General features: G+C 36.2%; 2 protein-coding genes across 3 annotated transcripts in view; one reads left to right on the top strand and one right to left on the bottom strand.

Moving 5' to 3' along the window:
• The window catches only part of LOC131435017 (uncharacterized), a 425,332-nt gene that overhangs the window by 281,809 nt on the left and 119,388 nt on the right, over positions 1-24,135 (top strand). The window lies entirely within an intron of this gene.
• On the bottom strand, positions 12,759-15,898 carry LOC131435019 (uncharacterized). Its single transcript, XM_058602476.1, has 3 exons — positions 15,271-15,898; positions 14,926-15,203; positions 12,759-14,872 (listed from the first exon to the last, which is right to left on the bottom strand). Exons 1-3 carry the CDS (start codon positions 15,619-15,621, stop codon positions 14,782-14,784), a joined length of 720 nt encoding a protein of 239 aa, XP_058458459.1. The 5' UTR covers positions 15,622-15,898; the 3' UTR covers positions 12,759-14,781.

Genomic DNA, 24,135 nt, shown 5'->3' with positions numbered 1-24,135 from the left:
CAAAAAGTAAAGTCTAGAATTTTCGAAAAAGTATTTTGTGGGCTATAAATATTTACAAGAATTTCTCAACTGTTAAAATATACAAACTGCAGGTAAAAATAAAAAAACAGTAAAAAACATGTAACGCCTATAATTTACAAAAAAGTAACGCATGTAACGTTTCGTAAAACCAATAACTAACAAAAAAGTAACGCGTGTAACGGTTAGTAACACCTATAACCTTGAGTAACCTTATAAATGCAACGCATGTAACGCCTATAGCTTACAAAAAAGTAACGCATGTAACACTTTGTGGCGCCCATAAATGACTTAAAAGTAACGCTTCGTAACATCTATAACTTACAAGAAAATAACACATGTAACACCTATTGATTGTTAAAAGTTATGTACGTAACGCTTCTCAAAAACTTATTTTAAAAAAGAAACGCAATTAACGCAATTACAAAATAGTAGAGCATGAAACGCCTTAAACTTACAAAAAATTAACGCATATAACTCTTCGTAACGCCTGTAACCTTCAAAATAGTAACGAACATAAACCCTGTTAATTATGATAATGTAACGTATGTAATGCTTCATAATGCCTTAGCCTTAAAAAGTCACGTATATAACGTTTATAACTTACAAAAAAGCAACGCTTCATAGCATATTTAACTAAAAAAAGTAACGCGTGTAACGCTTCGATAGGCTTATAACTTATGAAAAAATAATGCATGTAATGCTTATAATTTACGAAAAGTAACGCTTCATATCACTTTAACTGTACAAACATAATGCATGTAACGCCTATAACTTGCAAAAAGTAACACATAAATTGCTTCATAACGCCTATGAATTACATAAAAAATAACACATGTAACACCTATTAATCATGAAAAGTAAAACACTTAATGCTTCGTAGGGACTTATTCTAAATAAGTCCTTATTAAGCGTTACGCTTTAAATAAGTCCTTGTGCGTTATCGTCATCATTTCATAATTATTAAGTGTTACATGCGTTACTTTTTCGTGAGTTAAAGAAGTTAGTAAGTGTTTAATGTGTTACTTTAACGCACGCCTACAACTTATAAAACAGTATTGCAGCCGACTTACAGAAAGTGAAGCATCTAACGCTTCGTAACTCACAAAAAAGTAACGCACCTATTATTTATGGAAAATAAGGCACGTAACGCTTCTTAAGAACTTATTAAAAAAAAGTAGCACATGTAACGCTTCGATATGCCTATAACTTATTAAAAAATAATGCATGTAATGCATATAATTTACTAAAAGTAACGCTTCATAGCACTTTAACTGTTAATATGTAACGCATGTAACGTCTATAACTTACAAAATGTAACACATTTAACGCTTCCTAATGCCAATAACTTACAATAAAGTAACGCATGTAACACCTATTAATTATTAAAAGTAATGCACGTAACGCTTCGTAAGGACTTAGTTTACATGAGTCCTTGCGAAGCGTTACATGCTTTACTTTTCATAATTAATATGTGTTACCTGCGTTACTTTTGGTATGTTGAAGGCGTTAGGAAGCGTTACATGGATTACTTTAAGTAGCGCACGTAACACCTCCAACTTATAAAACAATTTTGCATGCAACGCCACGTAACTCCTTTAAATTACAAAAAGTGAAGCGTGCAACGCTTCGTATCTTACAAAAAAACAACATATGTAACACCTCCTTATTATGAAAAGTAAAGCGTGTAACACTTCGTAATGCCTAGAATTTTCGAAAAAGTAACACATTCAAAAGTTCGTAACACCTATAACTCCTCATAACACCTTAACCTTAAAAAAGTAACGCCTTTAACTTACAAACATGTTTGATGCGGGTGCGACCAGTTAATGTTGTTTTAAATAAAGAGATGGCTTTTTGGTCAATTGGTTTCTCGTCAAAACATTTATTTTTCGTTAAAGGCCAACGTTTCGAAGGTTATACCTTCATCTTCAGGGCAACTGTAATTTTATGTATTATTTAGTCACAAAAATTTTTTCCACAAAATACAATAATTTTACAAAATGTACTCATAACGACTACAAATATTTTTCGTCAAGTATGGTGTAACATTTATAATAGTTGATTGAAAAACGGCTACTCTACACTAAAACACAAAAACGAGACATACGAATTCAATTTGTTTAGAAATTTTGATTCGAATTATTTGTTTTGCCAAGAACTTACTTACAGCAACTGAAACAACGGTTGTCTGGACATCGTTCATTAATACAACGATATAAAAAATTCAAATTGTCGGTTTCCGAAAAGACAGAGAGCAATATAGATGATTTCAAAAAAAACCGCATTGATGGTTCATATGATCGACAATGAACACAGTTTTGATCTGAACAAAACCAGAATTCTCGATCAAGAAAACAGAACTAATGCGTTACAAATATTAGAAATGTGCCATATTTTTACTGACAGCTCAACCATTAACTTCAGAACCGACACGCATAATTTGAATGCTGTATACTCCGGTCTGTTGCTCTCTCTCACACATTAACTGTCAATCTCGTCTCCGATTTCGCTGTCTATCATTTCTCATCTGTTTCACTCTAATTTTTGCTCTACTGTCTTCCATATTCGCTGCTTGCAATATTTCAGTGCTCAATCGAAGTCGATGTGCGTGGGAAGTGCTTGTGTAAGTTCTTGGCAAAACAAATAATTCGAATCAAAATTTCTAAACAAATTGAATTCGTATGTCTCGTTTTTGTGTTTTAGTGTAGAGTAGCCGTTTTTCAATCAACTATTATAAATGTTACACCATACTTGACGAAAAATATTTGTAGTCGTTGTGAGTACATTTTGTAAAATTATTGTATTTTGTGGAAAAAATTTTTGTGACTAAATAATACATAAAATTACAGTTGCCCTGAAGATGAAGGTATAACCTTCGAAACGTTGGCCTTTAACAAAAAATAAATGTTTTGACGAGAAACCAATTGACCAAAAAGCCATCTCTTTATTTAAAACTTACAAACATGTAACGCACATAACTCTTCGTAACGCTTTTAACTAACAAAAAAGTAACCTTTGCAACGCCTATCAATTATGGAAAAGTAACGTATGTAACGGTTCGCAAAGCCTTGGCCTTGAAAAAGTAACGCATGTAACGCCTATAACTAACAAAAAATTAACACTTCGTAACATATAAAACAAAAAAACTAACACATGTAACGCTTACTAACGCCTATAGCTTACTAAAAAATAACGTATGTAACGCCCATTGATTATGGAACAGTAACGCATGTAACGCATGTCATTCATATAACTTACAAAAAAGTAACGCTTCGTAACGCCTTATTTTAAAAAAAAGTAATGCCTATAACTTTCGAAAAAGTAAAACATATTACCCTCGTAACACCTATAATTTACAAAAGAATGCGCAACGCATGCAACGTTTCTAAAGAAGTTCTAAATAACTTACAAAAATAACGCGTGTTACGCTTATAAATTACACAAAATTAACATATGTAACTCCTCATAACATCTTAACCTTCAAAAAGTAACAAATGCAACGCCTATGTCTTACGAAAATGTAACGTATGTAACGTCTATTAGTTATGAAAAAGTAGCGCATTATTCTTAAAAATGTAACTCAGATAACGCCTATAACTTACAACAATATTTTCAAAGTTTTACGCATGGAAAGTTATTAAGGTTTATTTAGCACTGAAAAAAAAACAAAGTAATCAAGTGGTATAATAAAAGCAAAACAGAGAACGTAAAAAGAACTTCGAAAAAAACTACTAACTTCGTTTTACAATTTTTTGAAACTTTTCTTTGGAATATTCTCTTTAACTGAAAGTATGAAAAAAATTACACAGAAAAAACGATTTGAAAATGAATTTTTTTGCGAGATTTTCTTTTCACTGTCACTTTCACTGAAAATAACAATCGAATTGTCAAAAATAGTCATGATTTCGAGCGGGGCTATTTTTTGGCAATGACAAAATAACTTGCCCGACTGTCAAATGTGCATAAACGTTGAATTTGACAGTCGGATAACTTTGACAGCAACCCAATTCGAAAACATGAAAATTTAGAGAAATTTTTTGAACATTCTTTATAAAGTGTGGTTTGATTATACAAAAAACCAAGTTCCTGTCAAAGATTGTCTCTCATTTCTTGACAAGAAGTGACGACTTCATCTATATTTAATAGGGTATAGGCAGACTAGTCATCGTGCCGTAAATTAAGTGTTGTTTCTATTTCCCTCGGTTGAAGATAGAAACATTGGAATTAAAGAAGGGACTTTTATTCTACACATAAATTTCCGCGCATCCTCGTCATCCGCACAACGCCGGAGTGATTCATTGTTCAAGCGACCTTTATTTTTATTTTCCAATCAACCTCGGAACAAATTGACTAACAGATCAGAACCCACATCAAGGACCGCAGCCGAATCGCAGAGCACAGCACAGCAAAGTAAATACGTTTCGTTTAGAGTGCCATTAAATTTTCAGGCTCTGTAAATCCTGGCGAATCGAGAAAGGGACCATTTGTTGGGATGAATAATTTATGCTACCAATATGAACCAAATCGGATTGCTTCATTTTATACAATGAACGAAACAAAAAACAAAGCTCCGGGAAGGTCACGTCCTGTTCCGGATCAGTCTTCCTTTGATCTGGACGATGGCGCAGATCGGAAAGAATACGGACTGCACGCACTTTACTGGAAGTTTCGGTGTTAACTTTTGAACTCAATTTTCGTGTTCGCTGGAAAAAAAGTCGCGTCCTGTTCTGTGAAAATTGAAACCGACATATGTCGATAGGCGGATGTGGCCAGTCACGGGCGGATCATCGTCGAGTGTTCGCCTACTCAAGAGACCTTTTGTACGAGAGAGAAAGAGTGCATACCTACATGAATAACGGAACGGGTGAAAGTTTGTGAATTGATATTGAATTGCAGAAAGGCTGAACCCGGATGCCAGGCCTGTCACGCTCCGGTAGCGTCTTGGAAATGAAGAATGAAATACTGCTTTACAAGAGATCAAAGCGTCGTTCGTGAAAGAAAAAAATATTACCCGCCCAGAACAAAACCCACAAACCCACTCGGAAAAAGGAATTACTTAGAGGATGTTTGACTCAAAAGCGGAGAATTCGATTACGTGGCATTTGTTATGTACTAACGCGGGAAGCAGCGGTCGTTAAACTTGAGGGTTAAATCCGAACAAAAAGCTTCCGGTTGATCACATGTGCCATGCAATCTCTGAGTTACAGCTGTCAAGTATTTTAGCTTTTTTTTTGTTGTGTTGAGGAGAAGGTTGCTTTGATGTTCAATTGAAGCGTATAACCGAATGTTACAAATAAATATGTTATGAGTGCAGTAAATAAAGTGCAGGATAAAGTATAATAGAATAATAAATTTTCCGGCTGCATGCGGTTGAGAATGAGATGCTGTTCTTGATGACATTGAACTTGTCCAAGGACTTCGGTTACATACAGGAACGTGTCACAGGACTGCTGCAGTCCTGTTCGGTCTGTTTATTTAATGAATTATAATTATATTTTCGTTTGTCAACGGCGGAATTCCGTGGACCACGTCATCGCGTGTGGCTGCTGTAGAGAACGGAAGGAAAATCATCTGCACCGGTCAGGCAACGATTAACGCTATAGAGAGAGAGGCACTTTTCATTCCTTTTTGAGGTTAATTAAATAAATATATTTTTAGTGTGACGATGCGATGATTTGTTTTCATACTGCGCAACGGAAGTGGTGTTGGATGGCGTGGCTTTAACTGGAAATGTTCATTTAAACGGCTAATTTATGTAAACACCGGTACCTATCAATCAATGTCATCGATAAAATGTGAATAAATAATGATGTGGAAATTGGCTTGTGTTCGCTTCGGCTGGTTACTATTAACTGCGGGTAACAGAGTTCAACTAATCAATTGGTTCCCATTCAATGTATGAATGTTACTGTACAGATAATCTTCCCTACTACATTATTCAATATATTTTGCAATTTTCAGTAAATTATAGTTTATTCTAACGTATATTTTGCTAAATGCAGTGTAGATCCAAGTAGGCATTATTTATTTTAAAATCAGGATTTGGGAGTGATTGTATTGATTACGTATTTTTACGTGTTGGTTATATTTCAATCAGTAATCAGATTACAAATGCTATTTCAGTTCTGTTAGCTTCCGTTCCCCTAGTTAAAAACTATATTTATCATTCATTACTTGTCATGAGGGTTCGCTCTAGCCACCCAGTTACATTCGTTGAAGCAACTGAAGAAATTATACACTACTTTTGCAAACACCCGATTGCTCCGTCCAGTAGGCAGTTCAACAGCAGAAAGCAGCCTACTCGCGTTTTATTGAGTAAAACAAATAGACGTTAGAAGGTGGGAAATCTGTTCAAAATATAAACAGCTTCGTTTCTCATTTCTATTGTTTACTTTTCAAATCACCACAACAACTAGACAGTTGGAAGATGTCAATACAATAAAACAAATCTGAAATAAAGATATAAAAGCTGGTATCTTTTTTGGCAACACTGTTTTTGACAGATCATGCGTAAATCGTGTTCTGTGTCATTGTCAAGCTTGTTCAGTTTGGTCTATGGTTTAATCATGCATCGCTGGCAAAGTTAGAGGAAGATCAATTTTTTTATCGAAAAATTTTGTTTTAGTGACGAAGCTCATTTCTGGTTGAATGGATACGTCAGCAAACAAAATTGTCGCATCTGGAGTGAAGACCAGCCAGAAGCATTGCAAGAGCTACCAATGCATTCCAAAAAAGTCACTGTTTGGTGGGGATTATGTGCCACTAGCATTATTTGTGAAATTCCGGCCGATATGTTCGAGAGAGTGTGCCAAAATTGGACTTTGCGCATGGGTCATCTAGAACGGAGCCGCAGCCAACATATCCAGTGAATTTGTCGAGCCGCATCGTGCGAATTATATGCAATAAAAAAATATTAAAATGCCAAGAGAATCATGAAATTGTTCACGATTTCAGGATTCGGCGAAATGACTCTTTCGGCGAAATGGCTTTCGGCGAAATGGCACCACGCGAAATGGCCCATTCCGTTGAAGGTTTCTTTCACTAAAATATGTAAATCCGAAATGAAAAAAAACGACATAAAAATTCTACATTTTGCTGTTTTTGTGGCCATTGGGACCGCCCATTTGTGAAAAAGCTACAAACGAAATCAAGTATAAAAAAAGCTCTTAACCAAATTTGATTTAGTTTGGAATCAACCGGCACTGTGAGCAGTTCTGCTGCAGGACGTTTGCAGAGCCTCTTTCTTTTCAAACAAGAGCGAAAAAAGCGGAGAAAAATACAACGAAAAATTGTCGAGGATGTGGATCATGATGCATAATCAGCCTTCAAAATGGCTCCAAATGCTATCTAACAATCTATTAGAATTACTTATCTGTTGAAATATGCAAATCGGTTTATATAAGCATTTTAGTGAAGGTTTACATTCTGATAAATTCTAATTACAAATTTTCGCAATTTGACGTCTTACCCGTTGACCCGTTCAGTTCAGATCAGAATTCAGTTTCTAGAATTCAGTTTTAGAATTAAAATTCAAAATCCAAGACCAGATTTTCTTTTTCATTTTCAGAATTCCGCACATGAAACCGAACTCTTGATTCAAGACCTTGGATCTGAAGTTTGAAACTAAAATTGTGGTTCAGAGCAAAATTCATTCGAAAATTTCTTGTCAGAATTCAAATTCAGAATTCAGTTTCAGAATTCTGAAACTGAGTTCTAAATCTGAAGTTTTGGAACTAGGAAGTATTTCAAGAATTCAACTTTAAAATGCATTCAAGAATCCAGCATCCAAATTCAGTTTTTAAATTTAGTTCAAAAATTCAACTCTACAATTTTAGAAGTGTAACTGAATTGTGGAAGACTTTTTAACTAAATTCCGGGTCTCGAATTCAGTTCCAATATTCAGGTTAACAACACAGGATCAGCTAAACAATCCAGAATTAAATTCTTGAATGCAGCTTCAGAATTCAGTTCCAGAGTTCATGCCTAGAATCAAGGATGGCTTTTATCGTATCAAAGAACGCTCACTAGCAACTCTTCACACGATTCAATCAGTGCCATCAAAGAAAGACGGATATCATCGCAGCAACAAAAACCCGGTATGGTTCATTTAACATAGAATAGACACCAGTGCGAGAGCGAATTTCTTTCGATGACCTGTTCGAGCATCACGAGTTAGCACGCTGCTGTGGGGATTCTTTCTGAAGCAACATTTCTCGTTCGTCGCTTATTCTCGTTCGCGATCCGATTCTATACAGGTAGTTGATAACTGCTATAGAATCATTTTACTATTGCCGCTTATTCTAACTATGTGCATATAACCTTTGTATAAGTTGTGTCTATGAAAATGTTTGTGAATGCTCCACACAAGGGTTTTGAAATATTGCAACCTAGTATGAGAATCATCAAGTTGAATCATCGATTCGATTTTCTGCGATAATTGTCAACTTGCGATTCTCTCTTGGGAAATTCCACACAGATACGATCATTATCAGACTGTAATTTTTTTTGAAACACTCAAAGTATGAAGTGGAGCGAAGAAATGCAGCAAAATTCTCTCACGGTTCATGCATTCAGAGACTCGAGTTCTTGTAGCATCTTCTACCGGATTGAAAATGTTGTATACGATATAGATAGCAATATAGCAGCTTCTATCAAATTTTCGGCAATCACCAACACTGCCTAGAATTCAATTCCAGAATATAGCATTGAAATTGAGAATGCAGGTCTCACATTCAGTTCTAGCATTCGGCTATAAAATTTGGTTCCTTTATTTCAGGAACCAGAATTCAGATTTTTTAACATCAAAGAAACTGAACCATCCCTTTTATTCGTATTCACGTCATCTGGTTATGTTTCTGACATTACTCACCTGACTTTTTAACACTTCCGAATATCAATAACCGTTCGTATTAGATTGTGTAAATTTTTAAACTTCTACTGTTTCGTTTCCTGAATTGATTACAACTGTTGAGTATTCTTTGCCACCATCTAAAGGGTGATTTTTTAAGAGCTTGAGAACTTTTTTAAACAATAAAACGCATAAAATTTGCAAAATCTCATCGGTTCTTTATTTTAAACGTTAGATTGGTACATGACATTTACTTTTTGAAGATAATTTCATTTAAATGTTGACCGCGGCTGCGTCTTAGGTGGTCCATTCGGAAAATCCGCTTTTTTATCGACAAATTTTGTTCAGCGATGAGGCTCATTTCTGGTTGAATGGCTACGTAAATAAGCAAAATTGCCGCATTTGGAGTGAAGAGCAACCAGAAGCCGTTCAAGAACTGCCCATGCATCCCGAAAAATGCACTGTTTGGTGTGGTTTGTACGCTGGTGGAATCATTGGACCGTATTTTTTCAAAGATGCTGTTGGACGCAACGTTACAGTGAATGGCGATCGCTATCGTTCGATGCTAACAAACTTTTTGTTGCCAAAAATGGAAGAACTGAACTTGGTTGACATGTGGTTTCAACAAGATGGCGCTACATGCCACACAGCTCGCGATTCTATGGCCATTTTGAGGGAAAACTTCGGAGAACAATTCATCTCAAGAAATGGACCGGTAAGTTGGCCACCAAGACCATGCGATTTGACGCCTTTAGACTATTTTTTGTGGGGCTACGTCAAGTCTAAAGTCTACAGAAATAAGCCAGTAACTATTCCAGCTTTGGAAGACAACATTTCCGAAGAAATTCGGGCTATTCCGGCCGAAATGCTCGAAAAAGTTGCCCAAAATTGGACTTTCCGAATGGACCACCTAAGACGCAGCCGCGGTCAACATTTAAATGAAATTATCTTCAAAAAGTAAATGTCATGTACCAATCTAACGTTTAAAATAAAGAACCGATGAGATTTTGCAAATTTTATGCGTTTTATTGTTTAAAAAAGTTCTCAAGCTCTTAAAAAATCACCCTTTATTTATCTACAACAGAACCTGAATTCGGTGGGCATTCAGAAACTGGAACTGGATTAAAGTACTAAATTCGAAGCCAGTTCGAATTCAGTTCAGGTTCGGAATTCCATTCCAGTTCTCAAGAACTCATGAATTTAGTTCTGAAACTGAACTCATGGTAGAATCCAGGCTTCGAATCTAATGATAAAACTAAATTCCGAACCTGAATAAAGGAACTGAATTCAGTTCCAAAATCTAGTTCTGGAACCCTAGTTCCAAGTTCAATTCCAGGTACAGGTACTGATTTTTAAACTTGAATTCTGAGACTGAATTTTAAAATTATTTTTTTAGATTGAATTTAGGAATTAAATTACGAAACAGAATTTCCGAAATTAAATGTTAACACTGAATTCAGGAAATAAACGATGGCTCAGAAATTCTAAAATCCTGGTTCGGAGCTCAGATCTAAACTTTTGTTCAAGAATTAATTCAGAGCTATAATTCATATCTTGAAATTTGTTTCAGAATTCTCAAGTTAAATTCCTGATTCAAAATCATATATTCGTTCGCTTGCTAGATTGTCGCTCTTGCATTGTATGTCGGTGCAAATTCTCTGCTGTCTGCTGCACACCTTGTTCGCTTGAGCATATTAAATATCAATTAGCTATTGAATGATTGAATCAACGTGGTCACCACGAGGTGGCGTTATATTGATTCTTTTGACACATCCCATGGATTTAGCCGATTTTTAAACGATTTTTTTCAATTTATTTGAGTTTGAACGAATGCAGGAGATAAATCCTTGCAAATGTGGATAACGAAATTATTATTCAGGTATTTTCATCAAACGTATGATTTAAAACTGTCCTATATACTCGAATGAAATTATTAGTTCACATACAGGTTTGATTTAGATAGTCAAACATTAGCAAATAGACTTATAAAATCAATTTCGTTTATAATTTAAAAATTAATATCAAACTTTAACTTTAACAACTAAAAGTTTCCTAGATTTGAAAACAGTGTCTTCGAATTTGAATATTCATTTTACGATTTCTACATAAATATTAATCAAACCACGGAAAGTGCGACCGCAGAATAGTTTCCTGGATTCTTCAATAGATTATGAAGTTCCGGTGACTAACAGGTCAGGAATCAGATCTAATTGGCTCAAGTTACTTCTTTTTCACCAAATGTGGAAAAAATACAATTAATTATGTTGCTTTTTTACCTAAGGATCGATCAAAATAACATTATTACTGTGTTTACTTGTTCCTGGTTACTGATTCAATATTTCTCGATCAAAATGTATGAACTCAGCTGTTTTTCAAAGAAGTGCGAATCTTACAAAAGTAAACAAATCGAGTTTCTCTCACCTACCAATAGATGTTTCAAAATCCACAATTTTGCCTAAAAAATCGGATTCTTTACAAAAATCACAATCTTAGTAATACAAAGAATTATAATGGGCGAAATGATGAACATTACAAAACGACGGTAAAATTTCATAGCAACAACACAAGTTTGGAAAGTTGTAAAAATACACACACAATATTTTGTTACTTCAGTTCACTTTGATACCTCGTAAGATAAAAATATAGTAATAGTTTTAATTGACTCTCACTTTCCTGTGTCAATATCCTCTCGATATGCAGCAAAATACTGCGTTTTCGTTCATATTGCAATTTAAGACTAATTCTACATAAACAAACATTGTCATGGTTACGACGCAAGTAGCGTATCGACGCTTGTTGTTTTGTTTCTAATAATAATGAAACTGAAACAATAACAAACTAAAGAAATTCTAGGCAATGGTTCTAAGTAGTTTTCACTTTCTAAATGTAAGAATCATTGGATATAAGGCAAAATTGCTCAATATCGTTCATGCAGTAACTTGATATTTTTTCAAACATAAACAATCATTGTCATAGTTACGACCAGCGAAGCCAGAAGTTAGTAGTGCCATTTCCGTAGAATGATTTTTCTCGAAAACTCGCCAGACAAGACTAGTTCCCGTAGTTTTCTGTTGATAAATTCAAATTTCCGTAGATTTCTGTAGGAAAAATCCAATTTCCGTAGATTTTGTCTACGGATCCGTAGATCTGTAGAATATCTTAGAATCCGTAGATCTATGGAAATTTCCGTAGACCTGACATCGCTGGTTACGACGCATCTAGTGATCAGACGCTTGTTGTTTTGCTGCAAAAGACTGAAACTGACAATGCAACCGAGCTCATCGAGGGATGTGATTGTAAATGCATTTGAAAGACAAACCAACAGTTCTACGACTAATGAAAAATTGATCTGAGAATAGATGATAATTCCTAAATAGGATTTGAAACAAAAGTCGAAACAATCATCGACGTTTTTCTCCATTTGCTGTCAATGTTAGATTCGTGCTTCTTTGAAAAACAGCTGAAATCTTTTTGTCTTTCTCTGTAGAAAGGTATTAGAATTGCTGGAAAAACCGACTTTCGTACGGAGCTTCGGAGACCCATGTTATATACCATATACCATGTTATATACCATTCGACTCAGTTCGACGAGATTTCAAGTAACAAGTTTAGACCCGTTTTAAAGCTACTGTTAGACCATTGATCAAGTTCGAAGATCAAATGGCTGTGACTTCTAGTTCCGGAGATATGATCACCTCTAATTTCGTAAAGCTCTAATGCTCAAAAGTTTAAGCACCTCGAAAAAAGTCCTCATGCATAATTTGAACTAAATCGGACATACAATTAAGGAATAAGGGGTGCTGCCCAGCGGTTAATAGTCGAATGGCATATACCATTCGAATCAGTTCGTCGAGTACGGAAAATGTCTGTATGTGTGTATGTGTGTGTATATGTATGTATGTAACATTTTTTGCACTCTTTTTGCTTGGAGATGGCTGAACCGATTTTCATAAACTAAGATTCAAATGAAAGGTCTTGTAATCCCACACAAAGTTCCTGAATTTTATTCGAATCTGACTTCCGGTTCCGGAATTACAGGGCGATATGTGCAAAAAAATGAAAATAAGTGCACTAATTTTTCTCAGAGACGGCTGAACCGATTCTCACAAACTTAGATTCAAATGAAAGCTATAATTATCCAATGCAAAGTTCCTGAATTTTACTTTGATCCGATTTCCGGTTCCGGAATTACAGGGTGATTAGTGAAAATAAATCCTATTTCAAACTACTTCCTTATTTTTCTTAGAGATGGCGTGATCGAATTTACAATCTTGAATTCAAATGAAAGTTCTCATAGTCCCAAACAAAACACCCAAATTTCATCCGGATCTGACATCCGGTTCCGGAATTATAGGGTAAAATGGGTTTAAAATTTGATACCGTCACTTAAACAGTCGAAACAAAACACGCACAAAAAATTCTAAGCTGATCTCAAAACTACACAAATTGGTTACCATTATCAGTAGGCAACTAAACAAACCGATTTCGGCTATCCTGTTTCCCGTGTCCAGTTCGGGAAGTACCGGAAATAGTGGTCATATATTCCAAAATGGATCTCACTCATTTTTCTCAGCGATGGTTTGACCGATTTCCACAAACTTAAATTCAAATGAAAGGTCTCACGGTTCCATACGGAATTCCTGAATTCATTTGGATCCGATTTCCGGTTCCGGAGTTATAGGGTAAAGTGTGTTAAATATTGTACACCATCACTTAAACAGGCGAAACAAAAACCGTAATAACCGTTTCTACACTGGACTCAAAACCAACATTCCCAATCTTACGGTCAAATGAGAGGTTTTATGATCGTGCCAAATATTACTGCATATTTTCGGATCCAACAAAAATCAAAATCGTCGTCGCGAGCAAAGTACTGTTACATTCTGTATGTTATACTAGTTAATGCACAAACAATCCCTTGGTTTCTTTCAAAAATCGAAGAAAAACAGAATACCACAGTATTAAATATGAGAAAGGCATCATTACACGACTAGGTGGATTTAAACAGGTTTTTTAGATTAACAACACTCTTCTAATACAAATAGGCAACGCGAATGTCAAGCGCTTGGTTAGAAAAATGGTGCCAACTATGTGACTTAAACACTGAAGCATGCTTTTGTGAACTACTCGAATCAATCTGAATTAATTGGTGTTTAAATGAGCTCAAATTAGTGTTCGAAATTATTTAATAAAACAAAAATAAAACATATTTTCATGAGACTGTTATGAAGGAAAAGAAAGGCATTATCACACCACTAGGTGCATTAGGACTGGTTTTTTCTCACTCCGTTTGATTTTCGAATCAATCGGTAATAAGCAAAGCCAAATTCAGTAAGCGATCTTTCAAATTATTAAAACATTGATGTTTCAAAAACTTTCATATTATGCCTACAACAGTGTTTTTTTTTTCAAACCAGCGAGTTCGATGACAACCGCGTGTTTCCCGTCATTCCATCAAAGCAAGCGCGTCCTAGTAAATGTAAAGAAGTACCGAGAACTGTCGGACGAGTGACATATCTTACAACGTCATAAACGTCGTCGGGATTGCCAGTGCGTCCGATGTTTATAAATAAACGGGAAAATATATTTTCCAACAATCGGACGCCGGCCGTATATTTTTAACGGTGTCGCGCGTTGTATCATTATTCTTCCCAAAATATGTATAAATTAGTGCGCTTTCATTGGACCCTTCCACTAGAGCAGAGTTTTCCGCCGAATTGTATAATCATGCATGATGAATTCACGGGGTGAGTGATATTTTCTTTTCTTTTCTCTTTTTCTCTCGAGACTAAGGACGTAGGCGGGGAAACACGATTCATAACCAGCACAATAAACGGCATGATGACTGTTCACGTTTTCAGGTTAGGGACACTCGATTTCGGCTGAAGCGAAACGCTTAGAACCGTGGACTTTTATTTGATCACTAAACTCATGACTTTCGTACTTCTCGAAGCTATTCGCGGGAAGGTGAACAGTGGATTCAGTTTTGCCAACTCATCGTACCTGAAACTAGACGTATTAAGAGCCATCGAAAATAAAAGCACCAAATCACTCACGACATCTCGAGATCGCTCCGAAAGCCAACTTTGGCAGCGACAGCTTGTGTTTCGGTACCGGTAAAATTCGTCGAAATAACTTTTAACCCAAGCGCTTTACATATTGGAATTTGTGCTCGTAGCATCTCACCGCAGATCCCCGTCCCGTGGTAATTCCGGTGTACAGCCATCCCACACGCAGTCAAATACTCACTAACGCCGTAGTTACCGAAAACGTCGAAAGTATCTGTCAAATATTCATTGCTTGCGAAAATTCCTTTCAACTTTTCGCTCTCCACCTTGAGAAAGTTCAGTTTGGGTTAGAAATTGTTCGGAATCATTTATGCACAGCCAAAGTTTGCTTACCATCCTCGCGTTCTGCCCCTCCTTCATTTTTACGTTTAATAAAATTCCTCCGATAATGGTTCGCGATGCTTCCTTGTAGCAAACCAGTGTCAGTCTGCGAGCGAAACACCAACGCCAAAAGTCAACAATCTCCCGTCTGGCCAGTTCATCTCCCGGGACTCCTTTGGCAACGTATTCCGGTTCTGCGGTTAGAAAGTGGTCCAAAAAATGCTCCACTATGTCATCGAACCGATTCGGTGTTAGGTCCTCGACTCGGTAGCTCACGAGATTGTCGGTGTCGCCGACATCCGGACCTTGAAATTCGTGCCAGACCGTGGGAAACGGAATCTCGGCCGGACGTTCCCAAAGCATTTCAAACTGTTACTGACATGATGAAGGAACAATCCACTGCAAAAGCGATACGGGTTTGACAACTGATAACGAATTGCTTTTCTATTTATTGAAAAGATAACGTCGGGGCCGGTTTATGATTCCGAGTTCTAATGCAATAATCATCACATTGAACGCTATAAAGCTTGTTAGTATGCAAGTTCGTCACTTCATCCTGTTTCTTCAGAGTTCTGTCACCTTACTTGAGATGACATCATTTTTCAATAGTTGTTTTGACGTTAATACATCTCATTTTACTATTCACAATTCGTCCTGTGGAAGAATGTATAGAACTCAATCGAGAATATATCGAGTTAAACTGAACGCAACAACATAATTATTTAACCATGCCATCAGAAATATGATCAGCAATTTATGATAAAATTTTCAGCAGTGTGAGAGAACCATTAATAACTCAACAGTAAGAAAATCTATCATTTCTTCTATCACGGAACTCTAAAAAATTTGAATTATACAGGTGCACTCTAAAAAAATTTGAATTTTACAGGTGACTTAATCCCTCATACGATGTAATTCATAAAGACCTAATTTGTAAAATGACGAAAAATTTTATTAGTAATGACTTGATGTTAGATGAGCTTGAATTTTACTGGTTTTGACTGTAACTTGCGTTCTACTAGCAGGTGCGACTGTATGAATTTAAATGCACATTTTACCGGCCATGCATGCTTCTGTGGCTCAGTCGATTATCAGACGAACTTGCGATCCAATGATTCTCGGTTCAAGTTGCGGCGGTTGCTATCAGTATCATATTTTTTTTCTTTCAACAAATTTCATGCATGGAGTTTTAGACACAATATTAAATGTTCTTCGACGTAAATTTACGTGAACTGTGACGCTCCATTTATGTGCATCTAATAAGATGTAAAGTCACACGTTTTTTTTTCTATGTGTGTAGGATTAAGTTCCAGAGTCATAGTTTCAAATTCTGAGCCTGTAATCTGCAATCATTCCAGCGCCGCTCTAACATTTCAATACCACTTTTGTAGAACGCCTCAAAATAGGCCTCAGTTTCAGCGATAACCTTTCGGGCGAAATGTCTTACCAGAGAGTTCTTTTTCAAGGTCTGCGAACAGCCAGTAGTCACTGGGAGCCAAATCTGGCGAATACGGTGGATGTGGGAGCAATTCGAAGCTCGATTCATGTAGTTTTGCCATGTTTTTTTTATTGACTTATGACACGTTTTGATGAAACAAAAATTTTTTCTTTGCCGTATGCGGTCATTTCTTTGCAATTTCAGCCTTCAAACGCTCTAATAACACTATATAATATTGACTGTTAATGATATTTCTTTTCTCAAGATAGTTGATGAATATTACACCACGCATATCCCAAAACATCGAGGCCATAACCTTTCCAGCTGATTGTTAGGTTGAACGATGTTCACCAGTTGCTATCAGCTCAAATGACGATCATTTTAATTCCGGAGTGAAGTGATGAATCCATGTTTCATCCATTGTCACATATCGACGCCAAAATTCCGGTTTGTTTGGGTCTAAACGATGAAAAAAATCATTATTTTTATTATTTTTTCCAGAATTATCGTTCAACAAAATAAATTCCCATGTTTTGCATGATAAAAAGCATCATTCGAACAACATTTTGTAATTTTTTCGTTTAAAAATGTTGAGAAATAAATCGGTGAAGAGGCATTTTTGAGGACGCTTCCTAAAAATCATGATTTGTGTTGTCCACTGTATCTCAGCGCAGACTAATCAGAAGTGAACAAATGAACGCAGCATAGTTAGAGTAGAAAATTTTCTAGACCGCAATGTTTCTGTTTGATTTTTTTTTAATTTTTGGTGGTTATTCAAAGTGAAAACGCCATTGTGTAGCTGTTAAACCTCTCCAAAGTAACGAACAACGAAAAGGAAAACGTTGGGGTCTGGTTTTTGACATGTAGAAAGTGTGTGAAAAATTTGAAAAAAATTGGTGCAGTAGTTTTTGAAGGACGATGGAAACGGACATTCAAAACCTGCTTTCGAGAAAAATGTGGAATGGATCCAGGCAAACATGTATTTGAAGTGCGCTTACGTTCCTCGTATTAGTTTAAATTAAATATTTGCGTGATCCAGCGGCACGATATCTTTTTCATTTGCAGAACCTTTCCAGTTCAATTTTTATATATTTTTATTATTATTGATTTCAAAGTTTCATTTACCGACTTGAATAAAGTTGATCTTGAGTATGATATTTGAAGATAAACATTAGAAAAAGTCCCAAGTGCAAATGACAGTTTACCTTTTGATTAATGATTAATAATGACTAAAACCATCAACTTTTGATTTGCACTGTAGAATTTATTGGAAATTACTGAAATATGCCGCAATAATTAGAAGAGAAAGTAAACAAAGAGAAACTGTTATTAGAGATCTGGAATTACAATGCCATCTATACCATATCTTTATATAGGTACTTTTCAACTACACAATTGAAAGACAGGACAAATGGTTCTGTCAAGATTTTTTTTCAAACTTGAATAAAATCAAAAACTTTCTTTGGGTATAAACTACCGTAACCTTTTCAATTTGTAAACAGTTATGTCGAGTTAATATAGATCTAAATGTGGCAACCTTGCACACTATACAAAATTGAACAAAGCACGCTAGGTGGGTGCGTTTTCTTCTTCCGTAGCAACACGTAACAATGCGCACCGATTTTGCATCATTTTGTATGACAGTTTGAAAATTTTGATACTCATTGCCCTATAATTTCGGAACCGGAAGTCGGATCTAGATGAAATTACACAGTGTCTTTGAAGACACCGAGAGCTTTAATTTGAGTCATGATTTATGAAAATCGGTTTAACCGTTACTGAGAAATCGAAGTGAGTTCCGTTTGTGGGGATTTTCTTTACTATTTCTGGTGCGTTTGGAAGCGGAAACCGGGCACTAGTAGTTCCAAAGTAGATTTATATATCTACCAACTAATAAGATCTGCTAACTAGATGAATTTACCAGTAAATTTTATAAAAATTTGCATCTTAATTTGAAAAAATCGGTTAGGAAATTTCCGAGAAAATTGAATGCGCATTTTCTCATAGATTTGCACACATTGCCTTACAATTCCGGAACCGGAAGTCGGATCGAAATAAGATTCAATAGCGATCTATGGGACCATAAGACCTTTCATTCGAATCTGAGTTTGTGAAAATCGGTTCAGCCATCTCAGTGGAAATCTAGTGATATTATTTGTCACATACACACATACATACTTATATTACGTACACAGACATTTGCTCAGTTCGTTGAGCTGAGTCAAATGGTATATGACATCTGGTCCTCGGTTCAAAAGTCGGTTTTCACAGTGTATAGCCTTTCTATATGAGAAAGGCAAAAAGCTTATGGTGTCTGTAGAATTCAAATTTATGGCTATGTTAATGATATTATTCATATCTGTTTACTGAAGCTGGTAAATTTTGAGCGTTTTTGGCTCGCAATTAAAAGTGAAACATTTATATTCCTCGGAAGCACATTTCCCGGACCACTGCATCCTTGGCAAGATTTAACTGTCCAAACAATTTGAAGATGCTGAATCTGCAAGGATTGTTGAACGAAGACAATACCCAAAGTTAAAAACAAATGGCGGAGAGGTTAAACGCATATCGCCATGTCATTTTTGAAGCCATTGAAAAGATTCAGAAGGTGAGAAAATGGATTACTCATGTGCTGAATGATAGACAGTAGGAAAACAGAAGTGTAACGGTGAGTGAAATTTTGCTTTCTCGGCATGAAAAAAATCTACGCCAAATCGCAACGAGAGACGAGAAATGGATATATTTTGAGTGTCCCAAACGCAGAAAGTCTGTTGTGGGTCAACCTTGGCTGATCGTATTGACATCAACTGCGAAACCCAATCGCTTCGGAAAGAAAATGATGGGATCAAAAAGGTGTATTGTACTATCAGTCTCTAAAATCGGAGAAAATTGTAAATATGATTAGCTGCCGACAGCAAAAGATGAAAATCAATCAATCATTGCTCAAATATCAACCTACTGACACTAAGAATCTGCCCAGGTCGGGACTCGAACATACGACAACTGACTCGGGGTATGAATCTTTGGTGAATACGAGCAAAATTTCGGAGTACTATTAGAAAAAGCTGCGTTGAAAAAACATGACCGGAAATCTTCATAAAAAACTGCGTATAAAGTAACCGCATAATAAACCGCGTAAAAAGATCTCAGTGTATTTCTAGTACGTTTGGCGTAGCAGGATTCTGAGTGGAAAAATGACTTCGCATGGTACATGGAAATGCTTATGTTTTACGTCTTCGACAGTCTTGTTTCAATTTTTTCAAACACACAATGTCAGAAGGGTTATGGTTGAATCATTCAACGGACATTTTATGAAATGTTACAGAATTCAAATAATGAAGGTAATTACTCAACCGTCGATCGAATGCAAACAAACAACGGGAAAACATGCCAAAATGAAATCATCTCCGCGAAGAAGCGCGCAGTTAAGCATCAAAGCTTTCAATTCATCAAATAATTTTTCATCGTTCATCGCTGGCCGGTAGATGAAACGGAGCTGTCGGAAATTGCTTCGCAGTCGAATAAACATCAAGAATGCCAATCCACGCCGGTATGCTTACACGAATCGCTCCGGTACGGTCAGGAACCAGGATGATGATTACGGGGACTCAAACACCTGACCACTTTTGTCGGTGGTGGACCGAAACGGTTTCGAAACCATCGAGTGGCGGTAATAAATGAAAAATTACTAATCATGAATCTGCATCCACAGCGACCGACGTGCGGGGGATACAAAATAGAAGAATCCAGTTACTGCCATTTCTACGGTATGTGCATATTAGACAGATGAGTTGAGACGGATATTTAGAAGAAATTGTCGATTATATAGCTTGTTTCATGACTGCGAATGATTTTCATCGTCATTCTAAAGATATTGTTTCATAAGCCACGCCTGAACACAAGAATCCCCTAGGCTTTGGATGATGAGCTACAGGGTGCGTACCCCCGCTTGGTGGATGGGGGTGGGAGTCAATTTACACTTCGCGTATTTACAAAGTCTGACCATACCGAGATCGATCGTTAGCTTATAAATTTAAAAGATGAAAATTATTGTGTTGTCTGAATCGATCACGGAGTGGACAGGACTAATAATGCTTGAAATTGACAATAGGTCATTAGGTGGTTTCGAGCATTCTTATGCCTGGAATTGGTCACCAATTTGAATTATTTTGATCCAGTTGGGATGAATATTAATATATCATATTCGTCCTGAGCTTGGTGAATTTAATTCTAAAAGGAGGACTATTGTTATCAGGAATAGGAGTAAATTGATATCCTATGAACCGTTTAAGAACTTTCAAACCTTTCCGATCCGGCTCGGTATCGGTAATGTTTACAAATTGCAATGATGACGAAACTGATTAATCAAGTGTGAATTCACTCTCATATCGGGAAAGGTTTGAATGTACTTAGATTTCTCAAACTTGGACACAGATGTCACCTTCTAACTAAGAGTGTGAGATGTGTGTTTCTGGAAGAGAGCGGTTCACGTGGACCATTTCATCCAATCACACCTAGTATTTCTTCACGAAATACATGTAGTTCTTGTTTCCTGGATGCGTGCTCAACACTAGAAGGCCCAACACTTAGTTTAGACCTAGACTGCTCAAAGGCAGTCAGAATGATGGAAAGAGAGAAAGTCAATAATATAAACTGTGACAGAATAAATAAAAGCTAGTGCAGTATTCCTAAGTGCATATATCGGTAAATAAAGAATTAAAAAAGTTCACAGAATTTCACGCGGTCCTTCCATTGTTTACATATTGTGACTTTCCTGGGCAATCTAGTGTTAAATGCGCATCCTTACATTATATAATTTAACAAGCTTACTAACACCTAATTTTCTTTTATTCTTATCACGAGAAAATATCAAAATAAAAGATTATAGACAAAAACGATATGGATATACTAGGATGCTACAGGAATACCAAAAGGAAATTGAAAACAAATCAAGAGCCCCAGTGAAACGACGAAACATTGGTATGTTATTGTAATAAATCTTTTGATGACATATTAACTTTTGGTAAGTCACAATATTTCTATTTTTATTATTACTTTTATTATTATCATTATTATTATTGTTGTTGTTATTGTAATATTATAAATATTTATTTCTTTATTCTTGATAAATTATCACATTGAGATATTAACAGGTTTCTCCGGCATAATAAAAAAGCGATGCAATGGGGAAAAGGAAATGTAACGTAACTTCGACAAAGATAGAATTAATCAGAGCAGATTAGAATGGATAGTGTTAGTAGATCAAACATATCTACATCTGTTTAGGAACTTTAAAGTAATAATCGTTTGTACCGCTTCAGACATATAAGACTATTTAGGAAAGCAGGGACAAGACCGAAGCGGATACAATGCGAAATTTGCAAAGTTTCATCGACGAGGACATTTAAGACACAGAAGCAGCTGGTAGGATGACAAAATACGAATACGACAGAGACGCACGACTCAATGATTGACTGGTTACAGGGTGAAGCACACACTTCCTGCTCAAGTGACAAATTCTCTGGCGAACTTGCAATAGAAGATACTCGTATCTTTCGTTGCAAATTGATAGCCGCAAAGGAATCTGTCGCTTGGGTTACATGCTGGAGGATTTCTCCTTCGTTACTAGTGTTCATTTGGGCACCATAGCCTAGTTCGTCTGGTATGGAAAGTGTGGATCGTTGTAACCACCCCCCTCGGCCAGAGCAGCCCATAAAGGGAAAAAAAAAAAAAAAAAAAAAAAAATAAGCCACGCCTGAACACAAGAATCGAAACAGCACAACATATAAATCGGCTTCAGCCAAAATCAGGAAAAAAATTTAGCCGATTTTTTTCTCCGCACTTTCTTTTATCTGCATTTTGCATTGTAAATGATTCGAAGATTGATTTAAGGTGGATTGGATCGCCCCTCGCGCGCTGCTGGCGTAGCTCGATTCTAAGCAGCTTCCCGGCTCCGGTTCCACATTTTGCATCGCAAAAGAAAAGTGCAGCGAAAATTGACTTAAAAACGGATTTACCTAGTGGTGTAATGACGCCTTTCTCATATCAATCATATTCTCATATATTTGATTCTTCTAAAGCAGTCATATATTTGATTCTTCTAAAGCAGTGGTTCCCAAACTTTTCTAGTCGAATGCCCATTTTGAATATAATATTCGTTCTACTGCCCACCAAGCAGAAGCAAAAAATTATTCAAATTCTCTGTCAATCGAATCATCATTTTACAGATAACGCGGTAGAAATTAATTATTAATTCAAGATCCTATCGATCAAACATTGAGTAAGCAAAACAGAAGTCAATAGCACAGACTAACAGACAGGACACTCAAATTACATTCTTCAATCATTTTAACGGTCATTTCGAATATTTCTTTATTTGGGACAGTACTCACATATGTCATGATGGCGCCACGTTACCCTATCAAAAACATCCTGTCTGTCATCTAGAATGTGTTTATTTTTTTCATTTACCAACAGAGTTGCCATTCATACAGAATTATCTGTAATGTATTGATTTGTATACTTCCATGCGAAATTCATGCAGGATGCAGATTTAATACATATTGCCAAAACTATATACATAATTGTGCCTACTTCTCATCCTCCAACGCAATACAAAATCGAACTTGTTTAGTTACAATATTTACTTGCTTCTGGTCTGCCGCCACTTAAATTCGGGTGAAAATTAACAACACAATAAAAAATAGTCTTGATGAACAACGTTGAGTCAAATAAATGGTTACCTTCCAACATCGCGAAAAAGTTAAATATATTATCAACGTAATCCAATAATTTATTGTGACGATTTATTTTCAAATATTTTGATGAAATCAGGCATCACTGCAAGCAGCTGATCGGTGTTGACAAACGAGGGGAAACCAACTAGTAAAAAAACTTTTACATAACACAAGGGGTGTACAAATAGTAAATAGTTCGCGCAGTACAATATAGGTGGAACTAGTGCATCACGAAAAATTATTTTTATAAGAATTTACTCATACTGTCATGTCTGTTAGTCTGTGTCAATAGTTTGACACAACGAAATCTGACACACAATTGCTAAGCCGAGAGATGCAATAAGTTTTTGTGTGCGAAATTCTACCACAGGGGATCGACAAAAAATGGGAACTATACCGACCTTTTGCTACCGGGAAGTCCTCTGAGTTGTGTATCACTACATCCACAGTAGTTCAGTTGGCAGAACGATTCGATTTGTAACTGTCTTTGAAAGCTTGTGACGTCAGTTTTTGGATTTCTTGCGACCCACAAGGTTCCAAAATTAAGTTTTGGGGATGAAGAACTTAGAATCAGAGCCGGTGAAACATGCTAAGCCCAGATGGGTAATTTTTCGTACCAGGGAGAACGACCCACTATTTTGAAGTATTATCAGTCGATTTTTAAATAATATTTTGTTTCGATATAACTTTGCATGAGACACG

Source organism: Malaya genurostris, chromosome 3 (genome assembly GCF_030247185.1).
Source record: "Malaya genurostris strain Urasoe2022 chromosome 3, Malgen_1.1, whole genome shotgun sequence".
Lineage (NCBI taxonomy): Eukaryota > Metazoa > Arthropoda > Insecta > Diptera > Culicidae > Malaya > Malaya genurostris.
The sequence above is the reverse complement of the archived record's forward strand: the minus strand, read 5'-3'. Positions and strand labels throughout refer to the sequence as shown.